This window comes from Anomaloglossus baeobatrachus, chromosome 5, assembly GCF_048569485.1.
Source record: "Anomaloglossus baeobatrachus isolate aAnoBae1 chromosome 5, aAnoBae1.hap1, whole genome shotgun sequence".
Lineage (NCBI taxonomy): Eukaryota > Metazoa > Chordata > Amphibia > Anura > Aromobatidae > Anomaloglossus > Anomaloglossus baeobatrachus.
In genome coordinates, this window is record NC_134357.1 from 332,004,331 (window position 1) to 332,025,741 (window position 21,411).

Genomic DNA, 21,411 nt, shown 5'->3' on the forward strand with positions numbered 1-21,411 from the left:
ATCGTCTGCACAATTGCTTCAATTACACCCACAGTCACTTCATGCAAAGTCCAATGATGTGCAGTAATCCATTTGCACTTATGTAGCGAATAGCAACTCAAGAGCGTATGTGTAGAAAGATAAATAGGCAGAAAGATTTATATATTAGATGAATAGACATGGGAGTTAGATAGACAGACAGACCGACAGACATGAAATAGCTTTAAAGACAGATGGAACACATTTCTAAAAGCCAATGATAAATATTGCCAGTAATTACCTCTAAGACCATAGAGATATACATGAGATTGACATTTATTAGATAAGGGCAAAGAATAGATTCAGTAGACAAATAAATAGACAGATAGATAGAGGACAGAGAGAGAGAGAGAGAGAAAGATATAGATAGAGGGATAGACAGATAGATAGATAGAGGGATAGATAGAGGGATGGATAGAGGATAGATAGATAGATAGATAGAGAATAGATAGATAGAGAATAGATAGATAGAGGATAGATAGAGGATAGATAGATAGAGGGATAGATAGATAGATAGATAGATAGAGGATAAATAGATAGAGGATAAATAGATAGATAGAGGGATAGATAAACAGATAGATAGGGAGATAGAGGTTAGATAGATAGAGGATAGATAGATGGAGGATAGATAGATGGAGGATAGATAGATGGAGGATAGATAGATGGAGGATAGATAGATATATAGAGGGAGGATAGATAGAGGGATAGATAGATAGATGGCTAGATAGATAGATAGAGAGTGGTTAGATAGATAGATAGTTATAGGATAGATAGATAGATAGATAGAGGATAGATAGAGCGATAGATAGATATATAGATAGAGAGGTTAGATAGATAGAGGGATAGATAGATGGAGAGATAGAGAGAGGTTAGATAGATAGATACTGTAGATAGAGGGATAGATAGATAGATAGATAGATAGATAGAGGGATAGATAGAGGGATAGACAGACAGACAGACAGACAGACAGACAGACAGACAGACAGACAGATAGATAGATAGATAGATAGATAGATAGATAGATAGATAGATAGATAGACAAAGTAGCATATGATGTTAGCATGTGATAGATTGAGAGAGGAAAAAAAGAAGAAAAAAAAAAGAAGAGGATAGAGAAAACGAATGAGAGGAAAAAAGAAATAAAGAAAATGAAAACAAAAATGCTAGAAAGAAAGATAAGAAATGATATGCAACAGAAGGTTAGATATGGATGGATGGATGAAGATGAGAAACATAAAAGCAGGAAAGAGGGGTTTTAGATACAGAAAAAGATAGCCCTGACAAACAAATATAAACATAGAAAACCATACTGAGTAAAATGTAGATAGATAATAGACCGACTGAAAATAGATAAACATGACATAGGAAGATCAATAGAAGAATAAACAAGAGAAGGATGGATGGAAATAGATAGATGGATAGATCGATGATAGATGAAAGAAGGCTTGATACATATAGATAGATAGATAGATAGATAGATAGAGAGGATAGATAGATAGATAGATAGAAGGATAGATAGAGGATAGATAGATAGATAGATAGATAGATAGATAGAGGATAGATAGATAGATAGAGGATAGATAGATAGATAGAGGATAGATAGATAGATAGATAGATAGAGGGATAGATAGATAGATAGAGGGATAGATAGATAGAGGGATAGATAGAGGATAGATAGATAGATAGATAGATAGATAGAGGATAGATAGATAGATAGAGGATAGATAGATAGATAGAGGATAGATAGATAGATAGAGGATAGATAGATAGATAGAGGATAGATAGAGGATAGATAGATAGATAGAGGATAGATAGATAGATAGAGGATAGATAGATAGAGGGATAGATAGATAGATAGATAGATAGAGGATAGATAGATAGAGGGATAGATAGATAGATAGAGGGATAGATAGATAGATAGAGGATAGATAGATAGATAGAGGATAGATAGATAGATAGAGGATAGATAGATAGATAGATAGATAGATAGATAGATAGAGGGATAGATAGATAGATAGAGGATAGATAGAGGATAGATAGAGAGATAGATAGATGATATTTGAAAATGTCAATCCTGATATCAGTGACCCCTGTAGTTACCTCGGACCCCCTCCATCCCTTCTCTGCGTTCCTGCCATTATCCGTCACTGTCTTTCCCCACAATCAGGGGGGTCTGTTCCCCACACCTGCAGTATTCATCTTCCTCACCCCGAACTCCTATACCAGTACCACTCTGATAGTCCTCATTACAGAAGTGGCACCTATCTCTGCCAATCCCCACCATTCCTCACAATGGAATATGCCAGTCTCTAACACTGGATCAGCACTAATGCCTAGGACATGCCTCTGTGCCAGTGGTGCCCACACATTGCTGCCCACTGTAGGGACCCCGCACAGGTCCCATGTGTGGGCAGCACAGCCAATACTGCCCAGCTATCAGTGCCAATCATTGTACAGATATTAGGAGCCATACCCCAAACTTCCTTGGTTCTCAATCAATAATCCTCCTGTGTGCCCTACCAGGGTGCAGTGTCGGTGCGCTCCCTATAAGACAGGGGTAAGGATATTAAGTTATACGGGTAAATGTGAAATACTCCTGGACACACTGCCCTGATCAGATCAAATTCTACCCAAATCATCCCAAAATGACCACGATGCCCAACATCAGATACCTCAGTGCAAGGATATCGTCTCCACAACCCAAGATGTCGCCCCCCTACCACCACCCCCACAACATTCCCCAAAATACATTTGCTACTTAAATAAAACATTCCTGTATAAACATAATGCAATGTGCTGTGGGGAGAGAATATGACATTAACCCCATATCGCCCACTGTAATGAGGGTATCATCAGCACCATGGTAGATATTCCAGCACTCTACAGAACACTTGTAAACTGGGAAGATGAGGAGGACTCGGTGCACACTGGCCATTTATCATGAAGCCCCCACCAATCCCACCCAGAACCCCTATAATCAGAGCCCTATAGAGGGTATGGGGCACTGGTGCTGAGCTGCAGGTGTCCCCCATATCAGCACTCTTCATAACCATTATCTATAACTAGGTCACATACAGAAGGGACCCCCAAAACTCAAAGCCCCCTCCCCACAATGCATATCCATCAGAAATAATACCATCAGCTGTGCTGTGCTTGTCTCCAGCGCTCAGATGAACGTAGACCCCCAGGCAGTGCAGGACCCCCAGGCTCAGACCCCAGGCTCCCATGGTGCTGTCACCCGGGGGGCTCCGGCCGCTCTCCCACTGCAGGATGCGATCGCTGCGGAGGGATACGCTGCTGCTGTGATGTGACGGCGGCGGAGGGATCAGATCCAGCACTGAAAAATCTGCTTTTAAAGAGACCGCAAATCCTGAAATGGGATTCCTCAGCGATAATCTGTGATAATGCGCTTTGTACAGAGCCGGTAATCAGCCTCTGAGGGAAGCTCCCCACAAAGCATAAGCACAGACAGCTTCAGCTCTGCCTCTTGGAAGTGCTCCCCAGCAGTCCTGTGCATCACCTGCTCCCCAGCACTCCTATGTATGACCTGTACCCCAGCACTCCTGTGCATCACCTGCTCCCCAGCACTCCTATGTATGACCTGCACCCCAGCACTCCTGTGCATCACCTGCTCCCCAGCACTCCTGTGCATCACCTGCTCCTCAGCAGTCCTGTGCATCACCTGCTCCCCAGCACTCCTGTGCATCACCTGCTCCCCAGCACTCCTATGTATGACCTGTACCCCAGCACTCCTGTGCATCACCTGCTCCCCAGCACTCCTATGTATGACCTGCACCCCAGCACTCCTGTGCATCACCTGCTCCCCAGCACTCCTGTGCATCACCTGCTCCCCAGCACTCCTATGTATGACCTGCACCCCAGCACTCCTGTGCATCACCTGCTCCCCAGCACTCCTGTGCATCACCTGCTCCTCAGCAGTCCTGTGCATCACCTGCTCCCCACAGTCCTGTGCATCACCTGCTCCCCAGCAGTCCTGTGCATCACCTGCTCCCCAGTACTCCTGTGCATCACCTATTATTCAGCAGTCCTGTGCATCACCTGCTCCCCAGCAGTCCTATGCCTCACCTGCTCCCCACAGTCCTGTGCATCACCTGCTCCCCAGCAGTCCTGTGCATCACCTGCTCCCCACAGTCCTGTGCATCACCTGCTCCCCAGCAGTCCTGTGCATCACCTATTACTCAGCAGTCCTGTGCATCACCTGCTCCCCACAGTCCTGTGCATCACCTGCTCCCCAGCAGTCCTATGCATCAACTGCTCCCCACAGTCCTGTGCATCACCTGCTCCCCAGCAGTCCTATGCATCACCTGCTCCCCATAGTCCTGTGCATCACCTGCTCCCCAGCAGTCCTGTGCATCACCTGCTCCCCACAGTCCTGTGCATCACCTGCTCCCCAACAGTCCTGTGCATCACCTGCTCCTCAGCAGTCCTGTGCATCACCTGCTCCTCAGCAGTCATGTGCATCACCTGCTCCTCAGCAGTCCTGTGCATCACCTACTCCCCACAGTCCTGTGCATCACCTGCTCCCCAGCAGTCCTGTGTATCACCTGCTCCCCAGCAGTCCTGTGCATCACCTGCTCCCCAGTCCTGTGCATCACCTGCTCCCCAGCACTCCTGTATATCCCCTGTTCCCAAACGTCCTGTGCATCACCTGCTCTCCAGCACTCCTGTGTATCACATGCTCAGCAGTCCTTTGCATCACTTACTCCCCAGCAGTCCTGTGCATCACCTGCTCAGCAGTCCTGTGCATCACCTGCTCCCAAAACGTCCTGTGCATCACCTGTTCAGCAGTCCTGTGCATCACTTGCTCCCCAGCACTCCTGTGCATCACCTGTTCCCAAAAGTCCTGTGCATCACCTGCTCTCCAGCACTCCTGTGCATCACCTCCCCAGCAGTCCTTTGCATCACCTGCTCCCCAGCAGTCCTGTGCAACACCTGCTCCCCAAAAGTCCTGTGCATCACCTTTTCAGCAGTCCTGTGCATCATCTGCTCCCCAAATGTCCTGTGCATCACCTGTTCAGCAGTCTTGTGCATCCCCTGCTCCTCATGACTCCTGTGTATCACTTGCTCCTCAGTAGTCATATGCATCACCTACTCAACAGCAGTCCTGTTCATCACCTGCTCCCAAAAAGTCTTGTGCATCACCTGTTCAGCAGTCCTGTGCATCACCTGTTCAACAGCACTCCTGTGCATCACCTGCTCCCCAGCACTCCTGTACATCACCTGTTCCCCAAATGTCCTGTGCATCACCTGCTCTCCAGCACTCCTGTGTATCACATGCTCAGCAGTCCTTTCCATCACCTGCTCTCCAGCACTCCTGTACATCACCTGTTCCTCAAAAGTTCTGTGCATCACCTGCTCTCCAGCACTCCTCTGTATCACCTGCTCAGCAGTTCTTTGCATCACCTGCTCCCCAGCAGTGCTGTGAATCACCTGCTCAACAATCCTGTGCATCACCTGCTCCTTAAAAGTCCTGTGCATCACCTGTTCAGCAGTCCTGTGCATCACCTGCTCCCAAAAAGTCCTATGCATCACCTGCTCCTCATCAGTCCTGTGCATCACCTGCTCCTCAGCAGTCCTATGCATCACCTGCTCCTCATCAGTCCTGTGCATCACGTGCTCCCCACAGTCCTGTGCATCACCTGCAAGCCAGCAGTCCTATGCATCACCTGCTCCTCAGCACTCCTGTGCATCTCCTGCTCCCCAGCAGTCCTGTGCATCACCTGCTCCCCAGGACTCCTGTGCATCACCTGCTCCCCAGCAGTCCTGTGCATATCCTGCTCCAGAGTTGTTCTGTGCATCACCTGTTCCCCAGAAGTCCTATGCATCACCTGCTCCCAGCAGTCCTGTGCATCAACTTCTCCCCAGGAGTCCTGTGCATAACCTTCTCCCCAGGAGTCCTGTGCATCACCTTCTCCCCAGCAGTCCTGTGCATCACCTTCACCCCAGTAGTCCTATGCATCACCTGCTCCCCAGTAGTCCAATGCATCTCCTGCTCCCCAGCAGTCCCGTGCATCTCCTGCTGCTCAGCACTCCTGTGCATCATCTGCTCCCCAGGAGTCCTGTGCATCACCTCTCCCCAGTAGTCCTGTGCATCACCTTCTCCCCAGCAGACCTCTGCATCACCTTCTCCCCAGTATTCCTATGCATTACCTGCTCCCCAGCAGTCCTGTGCATAACCTGCTCCCCAGCAGTCCTGTGCATCACTTTCTCCCCAGTAGTCCTGTGCATCACCTTCTCCCCAGTAGTCCTGTGCATCACCTTCTCCCCAGTAGTCCTGTGCATCACCTTCTCCCCAGCAGTCCTGTGCATTACTTTCTTCCCAGTAGTCCCGTGCATCACTTGCTCCCCAGTAGTCCTATCCATCTCCTGCTGCTCAGCACTCCTGTGCATCATCTGCTCCCCAGCAGTCCTGTGCATCACCTTCTCCCCAGCAGTCCTGTGCATCACTTTCTTCCCAGTAGCCCCATGCATCACCTGCTCCCCAGTAGTCCTATACATCTCCTGCTGCTCAGCACTCCTGTGCATCATCTGCTCTCCAGCAGTCCTGTGCATCACCTTCTCCCCAGCAGTCCTGTGCATCACTTTCTTCCCAGTAGTCCCATGCATCACCTGCTCCCCAGTAGTCCTATACTTCTCCTGCTGCTCAGCAGTCTTGTGCATCACCTGCTCCTCAGCAGTCTTGTGCATCACCTGCTCCTCAGCAGTCTTGTGCATCACCTGCTCATCAGCAGTCCTGTGCATCACCTGCTCAGCAGTCTTGTGTATCACCTGCTCCTCAGCAGTCCTGTGCATCACCTGCTCCCCAGCAGTCCTGTGCATCACCTACTCCCCAGGACTCCTGTGCATCACCTGCTCCCCAGCAGTCCTGTGCATCTCCTGCTCCAGAGTAGTTCTGTGCATCACCTGTTCCCCAGAAGTCCTATGCATCACCTGCTCCCAGCAGTCCTGTGCATCTCCTGCTGCTCAGCAGTCCTGTGCATCACCTTCTCCCCAGGAGTCCTGTGCATCACCTTCTCCCCAGTAGTCCTGTGCATCACCTTCTCCCCAGCAGTCCTGTGCATCACCTTCTCCCCAGTAGTCCTATGCATCACCTGCTCCCCAGTAGTCCTATGCATATCCTGCTCCCCAGCAGTCCCGTGCATCTCCTGCTGCTCAGCACTCCTGTGCATCATCTGCTCCCCAGGAGTCCTGTGCATCACCTCTCCCCAGTAGTCCTGTGCATCACCTTCTCCCCAGCAGACCTCTGCATCACGTTCTCCCCAGTATTCCTATGCATTACCTGCTCCCCAGCAGTCCTGTGCATAACCTGCTCCCCAGCAGTCCTGTGCATCACTTTCTCCCCAGTAGTCCTGTGCATCACCTCCCCAGTAGTCCTGTGCATCACCTTCTCCCCAGTAGTCCTGTGCATCACCTTCTCCCCAGCAGTCCTGTACATCACTTTCTTCCCAGTAGCCCCATGCATCACCTGCTCCCCAGTAGTCCTATACATCTCGTGCTGCTCAGCACTCCTGTGCATCATCTGCTCCCCAGCAGTCCTGTGCATCACCTTCTCCCCAGCAGTCCTGTGCATCACTTTCTTCCCAGTAGTCCCATGAATCACCTGCTCCCAAGTAGTCCTATACTTCTCCTGCTGCTCAGCAGTCTTGTGCATCACCTGCTCCTCAGCAGTCCTGTGCATCACCTGCTCCCCAGCAGTCCTGTGCATCACCTGCTCACCAGCAGTCCTGTGCATCACCTGCTCCCCAGCAGTCCTGTGCATCACCTGCTCCCCAGCAGTCCTGTGCATCACCTGCTCCTCAGCAGTCCTGTGAATCACCTGCTCAGCAGTGTTGTGCATCACCTGCTCCTCAGCAGTCCTGTGCATCACCTGCTCCCCAGCAGTCCTGTGCATTACCTGTGCTGCTCACAAATCTCATAGGTTTTGCTGCTCAGGTTCCTACTGCCAAAACTAATTTCCCATTAATGTATCATTTTACAATGTATCTTCTGCTGCTGATTTATTGATTAACCATTTTCCGATTGGGTGATTTTATTTTTTTTTTTTAGCTTTTTTTTTATCGTCCTCTACTTCTAAGAGCCATACCTGTCTTATTTTTCTGACAACAGAGCTGTATGAAGAGAGATTTTTTCAGGACGAGTTGCAGTTTTGAATGACACCATTCATCGTACCATATAATGTACAGAAAAACAGGGGGAAAATGCAATTCTACCATTCTCTCTTGGGTTTTGTATTTACGGCGTTCATTTTATGGTGTAATTCCATTGACCTGCACATTCTTTCTTTGAGATATTTTTTTTTAAAGAAAACAGGCATAAAAATGTTTTACCTCACAACAAGAATAAGCTGTGACCCTGTGCTGTACTGTCTGTATACTCTTTACCATCCTCTCTTCCCAGGAGCTGTGGTATGATCAGACCCTGTACAGTCAGACACGGCCATTACACAGTACACAGCAGGGACATACATGTATATATAAGATTATCTCAGCACAGGAACATTTATTCTAAACACATCCAACTGTGGAAATTATTATTATTCCAAGATCTATTGATTAAAATCAACTTTAAAATTAACTGTGCTAGTCAGAAAACCCCTTTACTAGAGAAAATAGAGCTGCAAAGGCGGCCACCATTACAACCCACTTATGCCTATCTGGAGTGCTTAAAAGGGGTCAAGAAAGCCTAGTCGCTATACAGTCATGGCTGAAAGTGTTGGCACCCTTGTAATTGTTCCAGAAAACAAAGTATTTCTCCCAGAAAAAGATTGCAATCACACATTTTATTATACACATTTATTTTCTTTGTGTGTATTGAAACACCAGAAGAAAAAAAAAACAAAAAAAGAAAAAAGGCAAATTGGACATAATTTCACACATAACCCCAAAAATGGCCTGAACAAAATTGTTGGCACCTTTCCAAAATTTTGCGTAAACAACTTTGTTTCATGTATGTGATGCTCATTCAAACTCATCTGTGGCAATTAACAGGTGTGGGCAATATGAAAATCACATCCTAAACCAGGTAGAAAAGGGAGAAGTTGACTCAATCTTTGCATTATGTGTCTGCGTGTGCCACACTAAGCATGGAGAACAGAAAGAGAAGAAGAGAACTGTCTAAGGACTTGAGAACCAAAATTGTTAAAAGATATCAACAATCTCAAGGTTATAACTCCCTCTCCAGAAATTCTGATGCTGCTTTGTAAACGGTGTGCAACACAATTAAGTCAAGAAGTTTGCTACTCATGGCACTGTAGCTAATCGTCCAGGATGTGAACGGCAGAGAAAAATTGCAATGCAATGCAGGATAGGCTGGATGGCGGATAAGCAGCCCCAATCAAGTTTCAAAGAAATACAAGCTGTACTGCAGACTCAGGGTGCATCAGTGATTGACGGTGTGCAAGGCATCATGTGCACCCCTCATCTATAGGCAATTTTCCATTTCAAGAACTGGTTCCATCCATTGTGACTGCCATAGCACGAGGGCAGAGGAATTTTGTTAAATTGCTCCATATTAACCCCTTCACGACCTTGGATGGATCTATCCGTCCAGGATCGTGTCCCGTTAAGCCCCACCCCCTGCCGCGGGCAGGCGGCAGCGGTCGGCACACATATCAGCTGTTTTCAACAGCTGAGATGTGTGCCTGCTAGCCGCGGGTGGAATCGCTTCCACCCGCGGCCATTAACCCCTTAAATCTTGCTGCCAAAGTCTGGCAGCAAGATCTAAATGCGCGCGGCCATGTTTTTTACTTACCGCCGCCCCCACCGGACGTCACGTGCGTTATCACGTGACTATCGGTGGTTGCCATCGTAGCACAGGGTCATGTGATGACACCTGCAGCTATGATGTTTCACTTTCATTTTCCCTCGGCCAAGAGCAGAGGGAAAAACAAAGTGACTGAATCTGCTGTTTACAGCTGTATAGCTGTGATCAGCAGATAGATAAGAGCGATCGGATTGCTGATCGCTATAGCCCCCTAGGGGGACTAGTAAAATAAAAAAAAAAAGTAAAAAAAGTTTTACAAAATAAAAAAAAAAAAACTAGTTCAAATCACCCCCCTTTCCCCCCATTGAAAATTAAAGGGTTAAAAAATAAATAAATATACACATATTTGGTATCGCCGCGTTCTGAAATGCCCGATCTATCAAAATATAAAATCAATTAATCTGATTGGTAAACGGCGTAGTGGCAAAAAAATTCCAAACGCCAAAATTATGTTTTTTGGTCGCCACAAGTTTTACGCAAAATGCAATAACAGGCAATCAAAACGTAGCATCTGCGCAAAAATGGTACCATTATAAACGTCAGCTCGAGACGCAAAAAATAAGCTATCACTGAGCCATAGATCCCAAAAAATAAGAACGCTATGTGTTTCGGAAAATGGCGCAAAACGTGCGACACGTTTATTGGACAAACTAGTGAATTTGTTTTAACCCCTTAGATACAAGTAAACCTATACATGTTTGGTGTCTACAAACTCACACCGACCTGAGGCATCACATAGATACATCAGTTTTATCATATAGTGAACACGGTGAATAAAACATCCCAAAAACTATTGTGCGATCACACTTTTTTTGCAGTTTTTCCACACTTGGAATTTTTTTGCTGTTTTCCAGTACAATATATGGTAAAACCTATGGTTTCATTTAAAAGTACAACTTGTCCCGCAAAAAACAAGCCCTCATATGGCAAGATTGACGGAATAATAAAAAAGTTACGGCTCTCGGAAGAAAAGGAGCAAAAAACAAAAACGGAAAGTGCCCGGGGGCTGAAGGGGTTAATAAATGGGATAGTCTCATAAAAGGGCTAAAAATACCAAATGTCAGATTTATGAAACATAAACCAAAGAATCCAAATGGTTGAATTATTTCACCCCTCCTGAGAATATCTGGTAAACCCCATACAAATCTGTAGCTGTAGCATCCTGTACACCCTTTATTCTCCAGTTAGTAGAATTAATCAGAATTGCAGCTAACAATGTAATAATATAGGATACATATTTAGGGTGCGCTCACACGAGCGTGAAAATCGGACGAGTGCAATGCGAGAAATTCTCGCATTGCACTCTGACCAATGTTAGGCAATGAGGTTGAGCTGTTGGTCAGCTTTTCTCGCATCCAGATTCTGGATGCGAGAAAAGCGGCAGCATGCTGCGATTGTCTGCGAGAGCCGTATCTCTCGCACCCATTCAAGTGAATGGATGCGAGAGATACATCGGACTGCACTCGGATGTTATCCCAGTGCAGTGCGATCTACGCACAGGCTGACAGTGGAGGAGATGGGAGGATTAACCCCTCCCTCTCCTCCGCAGCGCCTGCACTCAGCTTCACAGCTGTGACCCGATCGCAAGATCGGGTTACAGTCGCATGACACCCGGCTCACGCTCGCAGCAGAGCCTGAGCCGGGGGACATTAGCATATCGCATCCGATGCTCTCGCATCGGATGCCATACGCTCGTGTGAGTCCAGCCTTAAAGGGGTGGTAGGGTTCTATTTTTTATATTTTTATTAGGAGCCAGGTAGTTGCTAATTCCTCCTGCTGGTGATTCTGCTGATTCACACCAACAGAGCAGCTCTTTCTCTCCTGAGCTGTTCTGTCAAAGGGGCGTGGCTGCCAATGTCATGCTGGTTGACAGCTGGCTCCCCGCAGTGACACAGCAGGGAGCAGGACATCAGCATTCAAGACTCAGCAACAGAGCAACGTGGAAGAGAAGCCACTGCTCTGTCTACATTGATGAAAGCCTCAGGATCGCCGGCAGGAGTGATCTGTGACCGCTCTGTGTCGGCAGACATCTGCATCGGGCACAACAGGCAGCAAGTTAGCAACAACCTGCTTATTAGTTATTAGGACCATAGGCTTGGACAACCCCTTTTATATCACTGATTAGAGCAGTTTATACTTACCTTGAGGATGTCATCTATTTATTTTACTCATATAGCACCATCATATTCTGGAGCGCTTTCAGACATCATCCTCACTGTCCCCATTGGGGCTCACAATCTATATTCCCTAGCAGTATGGCTTTGGAGTGCAGGAGGAAACCAAAGAACCTGGAGGAAGCCCATACAAACAAACTCCTTAGCAATGTCGTCCTTGGTGGGATTTGATCCCAGGACCCCAGCGCTACAAGACTGCAGTGCTAACCACTGAGCCACTTTTCCCATATTTTTTCGATCACACATGGAGGTTTATGAGAAGTTCAATGATGTAGTCCCAGGTCTGCAAAGGATTTCTGCTGTTTGCTTGGTTGATTCATGCAGTTTACAGTTGCTATTATTACAGTCAATTATAGACTGGTAGCTACTGGAAACAGTCAACAAGTAACGTACGGCTGAACTCCTCTAATGAAGTGGAACAATTAGCTTATGGCACATCAGCTTAATACACGGTGCCTAATGTAAAGACCAGACTGTAAAGAATGCAAATCACAAGCTGTGTGCCGGCACGGAGCAAGTAGATCTTCAGGACTATTCTGCAGGCTGCAGACTATAACGCAGACGGCATTGTAGGATTAGGACAAGATAGGTTATTATATGTCCTGTATATATGTAAAGTGAATCTCTCTTAAAGGGAATGAGGCATCAGAAAATGACCTACAGTTTAAAGCAGATTTTTGTGTTATATGTATTTAAAAAAATGTGAATCTGTATTAAAAAATTAAAGTCAGAAATGTTGCAATTTTTACATTTGGCTTTTCTACACTCATACTGATGTTTCAAGAATTTCACATGTACATGAGCAGCAACATATTGTCTCAAATCTTATCCTATGTATTGAAGTATCTAATGAGTGTGTGCAAAGGTCATCGTGAAGGGAGGAGGCACAGGGGAGCTGTGAAATCACCTTTTGTGAATGATGGGTTGTATTTTATCAGCTGTATATACAGGTGTTGTCATTGTAATCCTGCCTGTAATGATAATAAACCTGCTGAAAACTCTTCCTGAAAGAGCAAGATGTATGATTCTAAAAGAGCTCCAGTGGGCATTGTGAACATTGCGAGATTACTTTGCATCACCTGCTCCCCAGCAGTCCTGTGCATCACCTGCTCCCCAGCAGTCCTGTGCATCACCTGCTCCCCAGTAGTCCTGTACATCACCTGCTCCCCAGCAGTCCTGTGCATCGCCTGCTCCCCAGCAGTCCTGTGCATCACCTGCTCCCGAGCAGTCCTGTACATCACCTGCTCCCCAGGAGTGCTGTGCATCACTTACTACCCAGGAGTGTTGTGCATTACCTGCTCCTCGGCAGTCCTGTGCATCACATGCTCCTCAGCAGTCCTGTGCATCACCTGCTACCCAGGAGTCCTGTGCATCACCTGCTCCCCAGCACTCCTGTGCATTACCTGCTCCCCAGCACTCCTGTGCATCACCTGCTCCCCAGCACTCCTGTGCATCACCTGCTCCCCAGCACTCCTGTGCATCACCTGCTCCCCAGCACTCCTGTGCATCACCTGCTCCCCAGCACTCCTGTGCATCACCTGCTCCCCAGCACTCCTGTGCATCACCTGCTCCCCAGCACTCCTGTGCATCACCTGCTCCCCAGCACTCCTGTGCATCACCTGCTCCCCAGCACTCCTGTGCATCACCTGCTCCCCAGCACTCCTGTGCATCACCTGCTAACCAGGAGTCCTGTGCATCACCTGCTAACCAGGAGTCCTGTGCATCACCTGCTCCACAGCACTCCTGTGCATCACCTGCTCCTCAGCAGTCCTGTGCATCACCTGCTCCTCAGCAGTCCTGTGCATCACCTGCTCCTCAGCAGTCCTGTGCATCACCTGCTCTTCAGCAGTCCTGTGCATCACCTGCTACCCAGGAGTCCTGTGCATCACCTGCTCCCCAGCACTCCTGTGCATTACCTGCTCCCCAGCACTCCTGTGCATCACCTGCTCCTCAGCAGTCCTGTGCATCACCTACTCCTCACAGTCCTGTACATCACCTGCTCCTCAGCAGTCCTGTGCATCACCTGCTACCCAGGAGTCCTGTGCATCACCTGCTCCTCAGCAGTCCTGTGCATCACCTGCTCCTCGGCAGTCCTGTGCATCACCTGCTCCCCGGCACTCCTGTCCATCACCTGCTCCCCAGCACTCCTGTCCATCACCTGCTCCCCCGCACTCCTGTCCATCACCTGCTCCCCAGCACTCCTGTGCATTACCTGCTCCCCAGCACTCCTGTGCATTACCTGCTCCCCAGCACTCCTGTGTATCACCTGCTCCTCAGAAGTCCTGTCCATCACCTGCTCTTCAGCAGTCCTGTGCATCACCTGCTCCCCAGCAGTCCTGTGCATCACCTGCTCCCCAGCAGTCCTGTGCATCACCTGCTCCCCAGCACTCCTGTGCATCACCTGCTCCCCAGAACTCCTGTCCATCACCTGCTCCCCAGAACTCCTGTCCATCACCTGCTCCCCAGCACTCCTGTCCATCACCTGCTCCCCAGAACTCCTGTCCATCACCTGCTCCCCAGAACTCCTGTCCATCACCTGCTCCCCAGAACTCCTGTCCATCACCTGCTCCCCAGCACTCCTGTGCATCACCTGCTCCCCAGCAGTCCTGTAATTACTAATTCTGTTTCTAAATAAGGATTGTGATATGAAAAAAAAGCTAAGAAATTATAAATAAAAAAATGTACATGTAATACAAAAACCTGATTACACTTTAATATTAGTATTAATGGGGTTCTTTGGGTTTTGTTATGCAGAATTCTTGTCGTGAAAAATCCTGAATGGATCACTTCAATGAGGATTGTCAAGACTCCATAAAGAATTAGATCTGGCCATCATGACACCAGTGTGACCAGAGCAGTATTAATCGTACAGTGGATAAAATGGACTTTTCTGTCTTACTGTCCAAAGAGTAAATCCAGGCATTATATATCGGTGCTGCCTGAGTGGAGTATGCGCCCTAGATGACCCACGCTGCATAATTGGCACCATGATTTATCTATCCCTTTTATTGAGACCTTTCTTGCTGGAATTGGTGAGGTATTTATTCCATACCAGGAAGCATTAATGCATTTATACCATGGGTGATAATGGATGATGTTGTATTTCAGCAGGGACACAGTCCCACATAGCTCGGCTCCACTCAGTGCTGACATTTGTCCTCATTAGTGAATTCAATACATGTTAACAGCTCAATACAAGATCAGCAGAGCAGCCAATTCTTTGTAATGCTGTGCAGTGGAATGGGAATGTCCCCAGAGGCTGATCCATCCACATAACACACCATACAGCCACCTCGCCAGCCTACCCGCTCCTAGGAGCCACTTCAGTCACCGGCATGATTGTCATCTGGCAGACCCTTAGCTATCACAGTCAGTGCTTCATTTATTTCTACATTTATTGATGTTACATACAACATGTTTTCCATTCTGTTTTATCTAAAGTGAATCTATTGCTCTCTGGGAGCAGCCATTTGAGACCATAGAGACGCTGATTGTACTTCTTAGTACTGTTGGTTATCTTCTAACTATACACAATGGAAGGAAGGCCAATACTGGTGGGGGCAGCCAACTACCTAATGTGTATGAGGATGGCCTGACTTTCCTTGGCCCTTGATGTTGGAGGAGAGATGGATTGGGAAGATGGATTTTATCATGTCCGATGCTTTGGTCTGCAGGGAGTAAAGGGGGTACTCCCAACTCCAAGATCCTATCTAGGGATGGGAGAGTAGTAAAATGCTCGGGTGCTCGGTCCTCGAGTCGGGCAGGTCAGACGCTCTGAAAAGGCGAGTATAATGGAAGTCACAAATTGGGCAGTTGGGCTCTCCCCACACATACAGTCATAGCAAAAACTGTGGAAAGAAAGCGCACATAGGGTTTTAACCGATAGATATAGGTGCAGGGAACAGGACAGGTACTCACCTGCTTCAGTTGTGACAGGCACAACTCCTTGTCAGCATGGAATAAATGAATACAAAAGTGGTCAGCTGCAGCCCCGATGTTGCAACAAGATGGGGGATGATCAAAAGAAATCGGGTTAAATGCTGCGCTAAAAACCACAATCCAAAGATATATCGTGAATTCCTTTTCTTTATTTTCACAGGTCAACGCGTTTCAAAGGCATCTCCACCTTCTTCATCAGGACAAAAGTCAGAAAGGAATAGCATAAATAGCTAAGGTTATGCTATTCCTTTCTGACTTTTGTCCTGATGAAGAAGGTGGAGATTCCTTTGAAACGCGTTGACCTGTGAAAATAAAGAAAAGGAATTCACGATATATCTTTGGATTGTGTTTTTTAGCGCAGCATTTAACCCGATTTCTTTTGATCATCCCCCATCCTGCACACATACAGTCAGACATATACAGAGCATTTTCGGGGGAGGGAGGGTGTTTATTTTTTACATAGTACATCCAAAAAATGTTGCTTTAGGCTATGTGCCCACGGCAGGTGCATCCGCAGGTACGGCTGCAGGTTTACAGCAGCTGCCCGCCGGCATCTGCAGCTATTTTTAGCTGCGGTAGTACAGCGGAATATCTGCGGTAAACCTGTGGACTTTCATGCGATTGACCTGTGGACGTCCCAGCCTCTATCTCCATAGTGGAGGACCGGGATTTCCGCAGGTAAATCCGCAGGAATAATTGACATGCAGTTATGTGTGGCTGTGGGCCATCCGCAGCATATTCCGCAGCCGCACATTCCGCAGCGTGGACACAGCACTCCCCATGTCCCATAGGATAACATGGGGGTCTCTGTACTTGCTGAAACCTGCAGATTTACCTAGAAAATCCAGATAAATCCGCAGGTTTTCAACTGCAAAATCCGCAGAAGCAAGCTCCCGTGGACACATAGCTTAGGCTGCTTTCACACCTCCGGTTTTTCCTGTGCGGCACAATCCGGCACTTTGCAGGAAAAACGCAACCGTTTTTTTTTTTTGCTGCCGCTTGCGTTTTTCCTGCATAGACTTTAATTAGTACCGCATTGTGCCGCATGGGCTTGTGTTCCGTCCGGTTTTTGCCGCATGCGGCAGATTTAGCCGATGCAGCGGCCGGATGGAACGTTGCCTGGCACATTCTTTTGCGCTTTTCCCAATGCATCCCTATGGATGCTGGATGCGGCACGATGCAGCAAAAAACGCCGCATGCGGTTTTTGCCACTGCGCATGCTCAGTAGCCTGCCGCAAGTGGCAAAAACCGGACGGGCCACATGTAAAAACTTATGCAAAGGATGCGGTGTTTTCACCTCATCCGTTGCATAGGTTTCACAGCCGGATTGAGCCGCACGGCTCAAACCGGATGTGTGAAAGCAGCCTTAGCCTCCAGTGAGTGCCAGAGTCTATAAATGCCTCTCCCTGAGGTGCCTGTTCACATCGTGCAGTAAGTGCTTTGTGATCATTGTTTCGCGAACGAAACACGCGAGCACCTGCAGATACATGGTAGAGTTCCGCGAGTACCCGAGCACCCCGATGCTCAATCAAGTATCAAGCAGTGGCAAACACGGTCACCCATCATTAGTCCCAATATGTTGTAGGCATAGTAATAATAATATTATCTAATACCTCCAATTAGAAATGTGGTATAGTTATCCTGATATAGCCATGTCTCTTACCTCATGTGCAGGGCATTGCAGTTTAGGTATCCATGGTTGCAACCACAAGCAATTAAGTAAATAACTAGCTGTCCCTATAGGAGTGGATGTAACCATGGATATCTAAGCTGCAATGCCCTGCACATGAGGTAAGAGGCATCACTATATCAGGAGAACTATACTACATTTCTAATTGGTGGTATTTGCTAATATTATTATTATACCTACTACATATTGGGATAGGATCTTGCAGATGGGAATAACCCTTTAAGCTTTTTTCCCATTTAAAGGAGTTGTTCAGTCTAAATCTATAAGTCTGCAGTCCCTCTATGTGTCACTCTATGTGACTGCAGACTTGTGAATTACAGGCACTGGGTGGTGTCAGAAACGGGAAGGGTGATCATGAGGCCGTGAGTATGTGATATACATACTCCCGGACAGAATGCAACTAGATGAGTGCGGTCTCACTCAATGCCCCTGCACTGATTGAAGCCGAGCCCCTCTAGTTGGATTGTGGCCAGGAATATGCATATTGCATACTTATGGTCATGTGACCGCTGTTCTTGCCTCTGACATCGGAGAATCCTCACAGCGTATAGTGTCTGTAATGTGAGGATTCACAAGTCTGCAGTCACATAGAGTAACACAAAGAGGGGCTGCAGACTTCTGGATTAGACAATCCCTTTAAGGAGTATACATGTTTGGCTGACCCCAGCACGCCTGTGTATAAAGTGGTCAGGAGGGACACAAAGGAGCATTCATCCATCTACCTAGACTGTAGCCTTCGGTCATCTCCAAACTGCAGTCTATGCACTATAATGTTCCCGTCTCTGCAGAGCATTGGTAGCTGCTGCTTATGTTAGTATTCTTATGTCTATGATCACCACAGACATTTGATTAAAAGCGGATTACAACTAATTTAGCCCGATTTCTCATGTGTATGGCCAGCTTTAAGGCTAGTTGTTTCCTAGGTACATTTGTTTTGCTGAAGTCATTACCCGAGGGCAGGTATACATGGTGTACAGACAATGGGCAGGTATACATGGTGTACAGACAATGGGCAGGGACAAGAGAAAGGAAGATTAATCAGTTGTTTATGCTGCCATTTTGGGTAGCTTGGGACCAGAATTTCCTCTGCCTTTCTCTATGTGTCCATTAGATGCTGCGTCTGAATAGCTGATCACGTTGTAGGTGTTAGGGTCCAGTGCACACTTCTATTTAGTCAATGAAATAATTGATTGTGCATCTGACATCTATCCTGCTGATTGTGTGAGGTTGGCGGGTTGCTTTGTTGTAGCTTGCAATGGTTGCTTGCAGGTAACAATAGGCTCCATTCACTGCAGTAAGAGTATGTTCTGACATGTTTCCAGCATATTTGTGGCGTCTTTTTTCTGGTTGTTTTTTTTAGTACCCACGTTTTCTGAAGCAAAAATGCTGCTAAAATGCTCAAAAAGATGTTGGCACCATCAAGACATCCATTGAGCCTTCCCAATGATTTCTACTATAAAGTAGAAAGCTTTTTCAGAGCAGAAAACGCCTGCAAAATGTTCAAACCTTTTAACCACTTGGTGTCTTTGGAAACCTGTTATCAGGATGGTAATGCAGGATAGCGAGGGACAGGGGGCTCCTATACTATTCATCACGCTAGGGGACCCTAGGCTATCGCTGTCCTCAAGGTTAGCCCTAAGGCTATGTGCCCACGCTACAGGATTTATCGCGGATTTGACGCGGATTTTGACGCGGATTTAGCGCGGATTTGCCGAAAATCTGCAGCACAGCTACTCCCCAGCCATTTCAATGGCATTTTGGAAATGCTGTGCCCATGCTGCGGATTTTTCCGCTGCGGATTTTGCCGCGGATTTTGATGCGGAACAAACTGCAGCATGTCAATTGTTTGGTGCAGTTTTGGTGCGGATTTTCTGTTTTGAATGGGGGAAAAAAAAAAAAATGAAATCCGCATCAAAATCCGCGGCAAATCCGCGGTAAATCCGCGGTAAATCCGCGGCAAATCCGCGGGTGCGGATTTGCCGCGAAAGTTGCGGATTTTCAGGCAAAAAAATCCGCATGGACATTCTAGCGTGGGCACATAGCCTAAAAGTAGAGATACCGTGTCTGGCTCTTCTATACTGTTCTTCACCTTCACAATAGGGGACCCTAGTCTTTCCCTCTCCTCAGGGTTAGCCCTGAAGGTGAAGATGCCGTGCCTGGCTCTTCTATACTGTCCTTCACAGTAGGTGACCCTAGGCTATCCCTGTCTTCAAGGTTACCCCTAAAGGTGGAGATGCTGTACATGGCTCTTCTCCTGACCAAAGCTGATCTGATCCCCCTACCCAGAGAAGGAAGAGGCAGGAGTGTGATGGTAACACAAATTTAGACAGACAGGGAAAGCCCAAAACTCAGACACTGCAAACTCACAGGAACAAACAGTAAGAAACTAAGGAGAAAAGCAATAGAAGTAAAGCAGCAACAAAAGGACAAGGGTTAACACTCCAACAATTCACAGCAATAAAGCACTTTAACCACCAGTAAGACTGGATCAAACCAACTCTCCAGACCAGTATAGATAAACTATAGCTGGCATTGATGGAAGTGTCCAGCCAGCATATATAGGAGGGGAGGGACTGGCTCTCCAATAGCATGTGACTAAAGGAGATTAACAAGCAACCCAGCAAAGATTAACTCTTGCTAGCCTGCCTTTTAACTACAAGTCTGTGGGTTGACGCCCGAATCTCCTTGCCCTGATCACAGACATCAGAGAAGTTAGAAGGCAGAGTATAAGAATCTTGACAGTTGGCAATGATTGCAAAATCCTCCTTGTGATACCTGTAGCGGTTAAACTGTGTTCAACAAACTGAACATATGAACAGCAAGTTATTTTTCCATTCTTTGCAGAGTTTAGTTAGTGCTTTTTTCAGGCAGTTTTGGGAGTGGAATCCGCCTGTAGAATACATTGTGGATGCATTCCCTATGAGATTTTATTTACCACACAATGTTTTTTTTGGCTGCTGTTTAAGGGACTTTTTCTAATCCACCGCTTTTTTCCAGCAGTGCTTCAAAAGATTGCAGCATTGTACAAGCTTGATTCCCAGGCTGTTGGTTTTAGCCTTGGGCATCGTCAGGACCTATAAAGGTGATTTCCAATCTTTTATCCACTTCATTGCTTTAGTCAACCATAGCATCTAAAGCCTGCTTTACACGTTGCAATTTCGCATACGATATCGTATGCGATTTGCAACGCCCCCATCGTATGTGCAGCACGTTCAATTTGTTGAACGTGCCGCACATACGATTAACCCCCGTCACACATACTTACCTTCCATACGACCTCGATGTGGGCGGCAAACGTCCACTTCCTGGAGTGGGAGGGACGTTCGGCGTCACATCGACGTCACGCGGCAGCCGGCCAAAAGAAGCGGAGGGGCGGAGCTGAGTGGGACGTAAACATCCCGCCCACCTCCTTCCTTCCGCATTGCTGGCCGGGAGCCGCAGGAGGCAGGTGAGATCTGTTCATCGTTCCCGGGGTGTCACACACTGCGATGTGTGCTACCCCGGGTACGATGAACAATCTGACGTGCAATTCATCAGGAATGAACGACGTGCATGCGATGAACGTTTTTTCGTTCAATCGCAATTGCACGTCGCTGTCACACCCTGCAATGTACCTTACGATGCCGGATGTGCGTCACTTACGACGTGACCCCGCTGACACATTGTAAGACATATTGTAGCGTGTAAAGCAGGCTTAAGATGTTTGACAGAAGGAAGTGCTCTACCGTCAGCCCGTTGTCAACTTCATAATTTGATCAAAAGATTGATGATTTACGTCCCTTAGTGGAGTGGCAATGCAAAAAAGTC

General features: G+C 47.2%; 1 protein-coding gene across 1 annotated transcript in view; it reads right to left on the reverse strand.

The window, feature by feature from the left end:
* Positions 1-3,417, reverse strand: part of VSTM2L (V-set and transmembrane domain containing 2 like) — a 139,373-nt gene extending 135,956 nt beyond the window's left edge. Inside the window, exon 1 of the mRNA XM_075349811.1 lies at positions 3,155-3,417. Coding sequence (XP_075205926.1) covers positions 3,155-3,245 — 91 coding nt within the window. The 5' untranslated portion in view covers positions 3,246-3,417. The remainder of the gene's footprint in view (positions 1-3,154) is intronic.
* Positions 3,418-21,411: the final 17,994 nt, after the last annotated feature.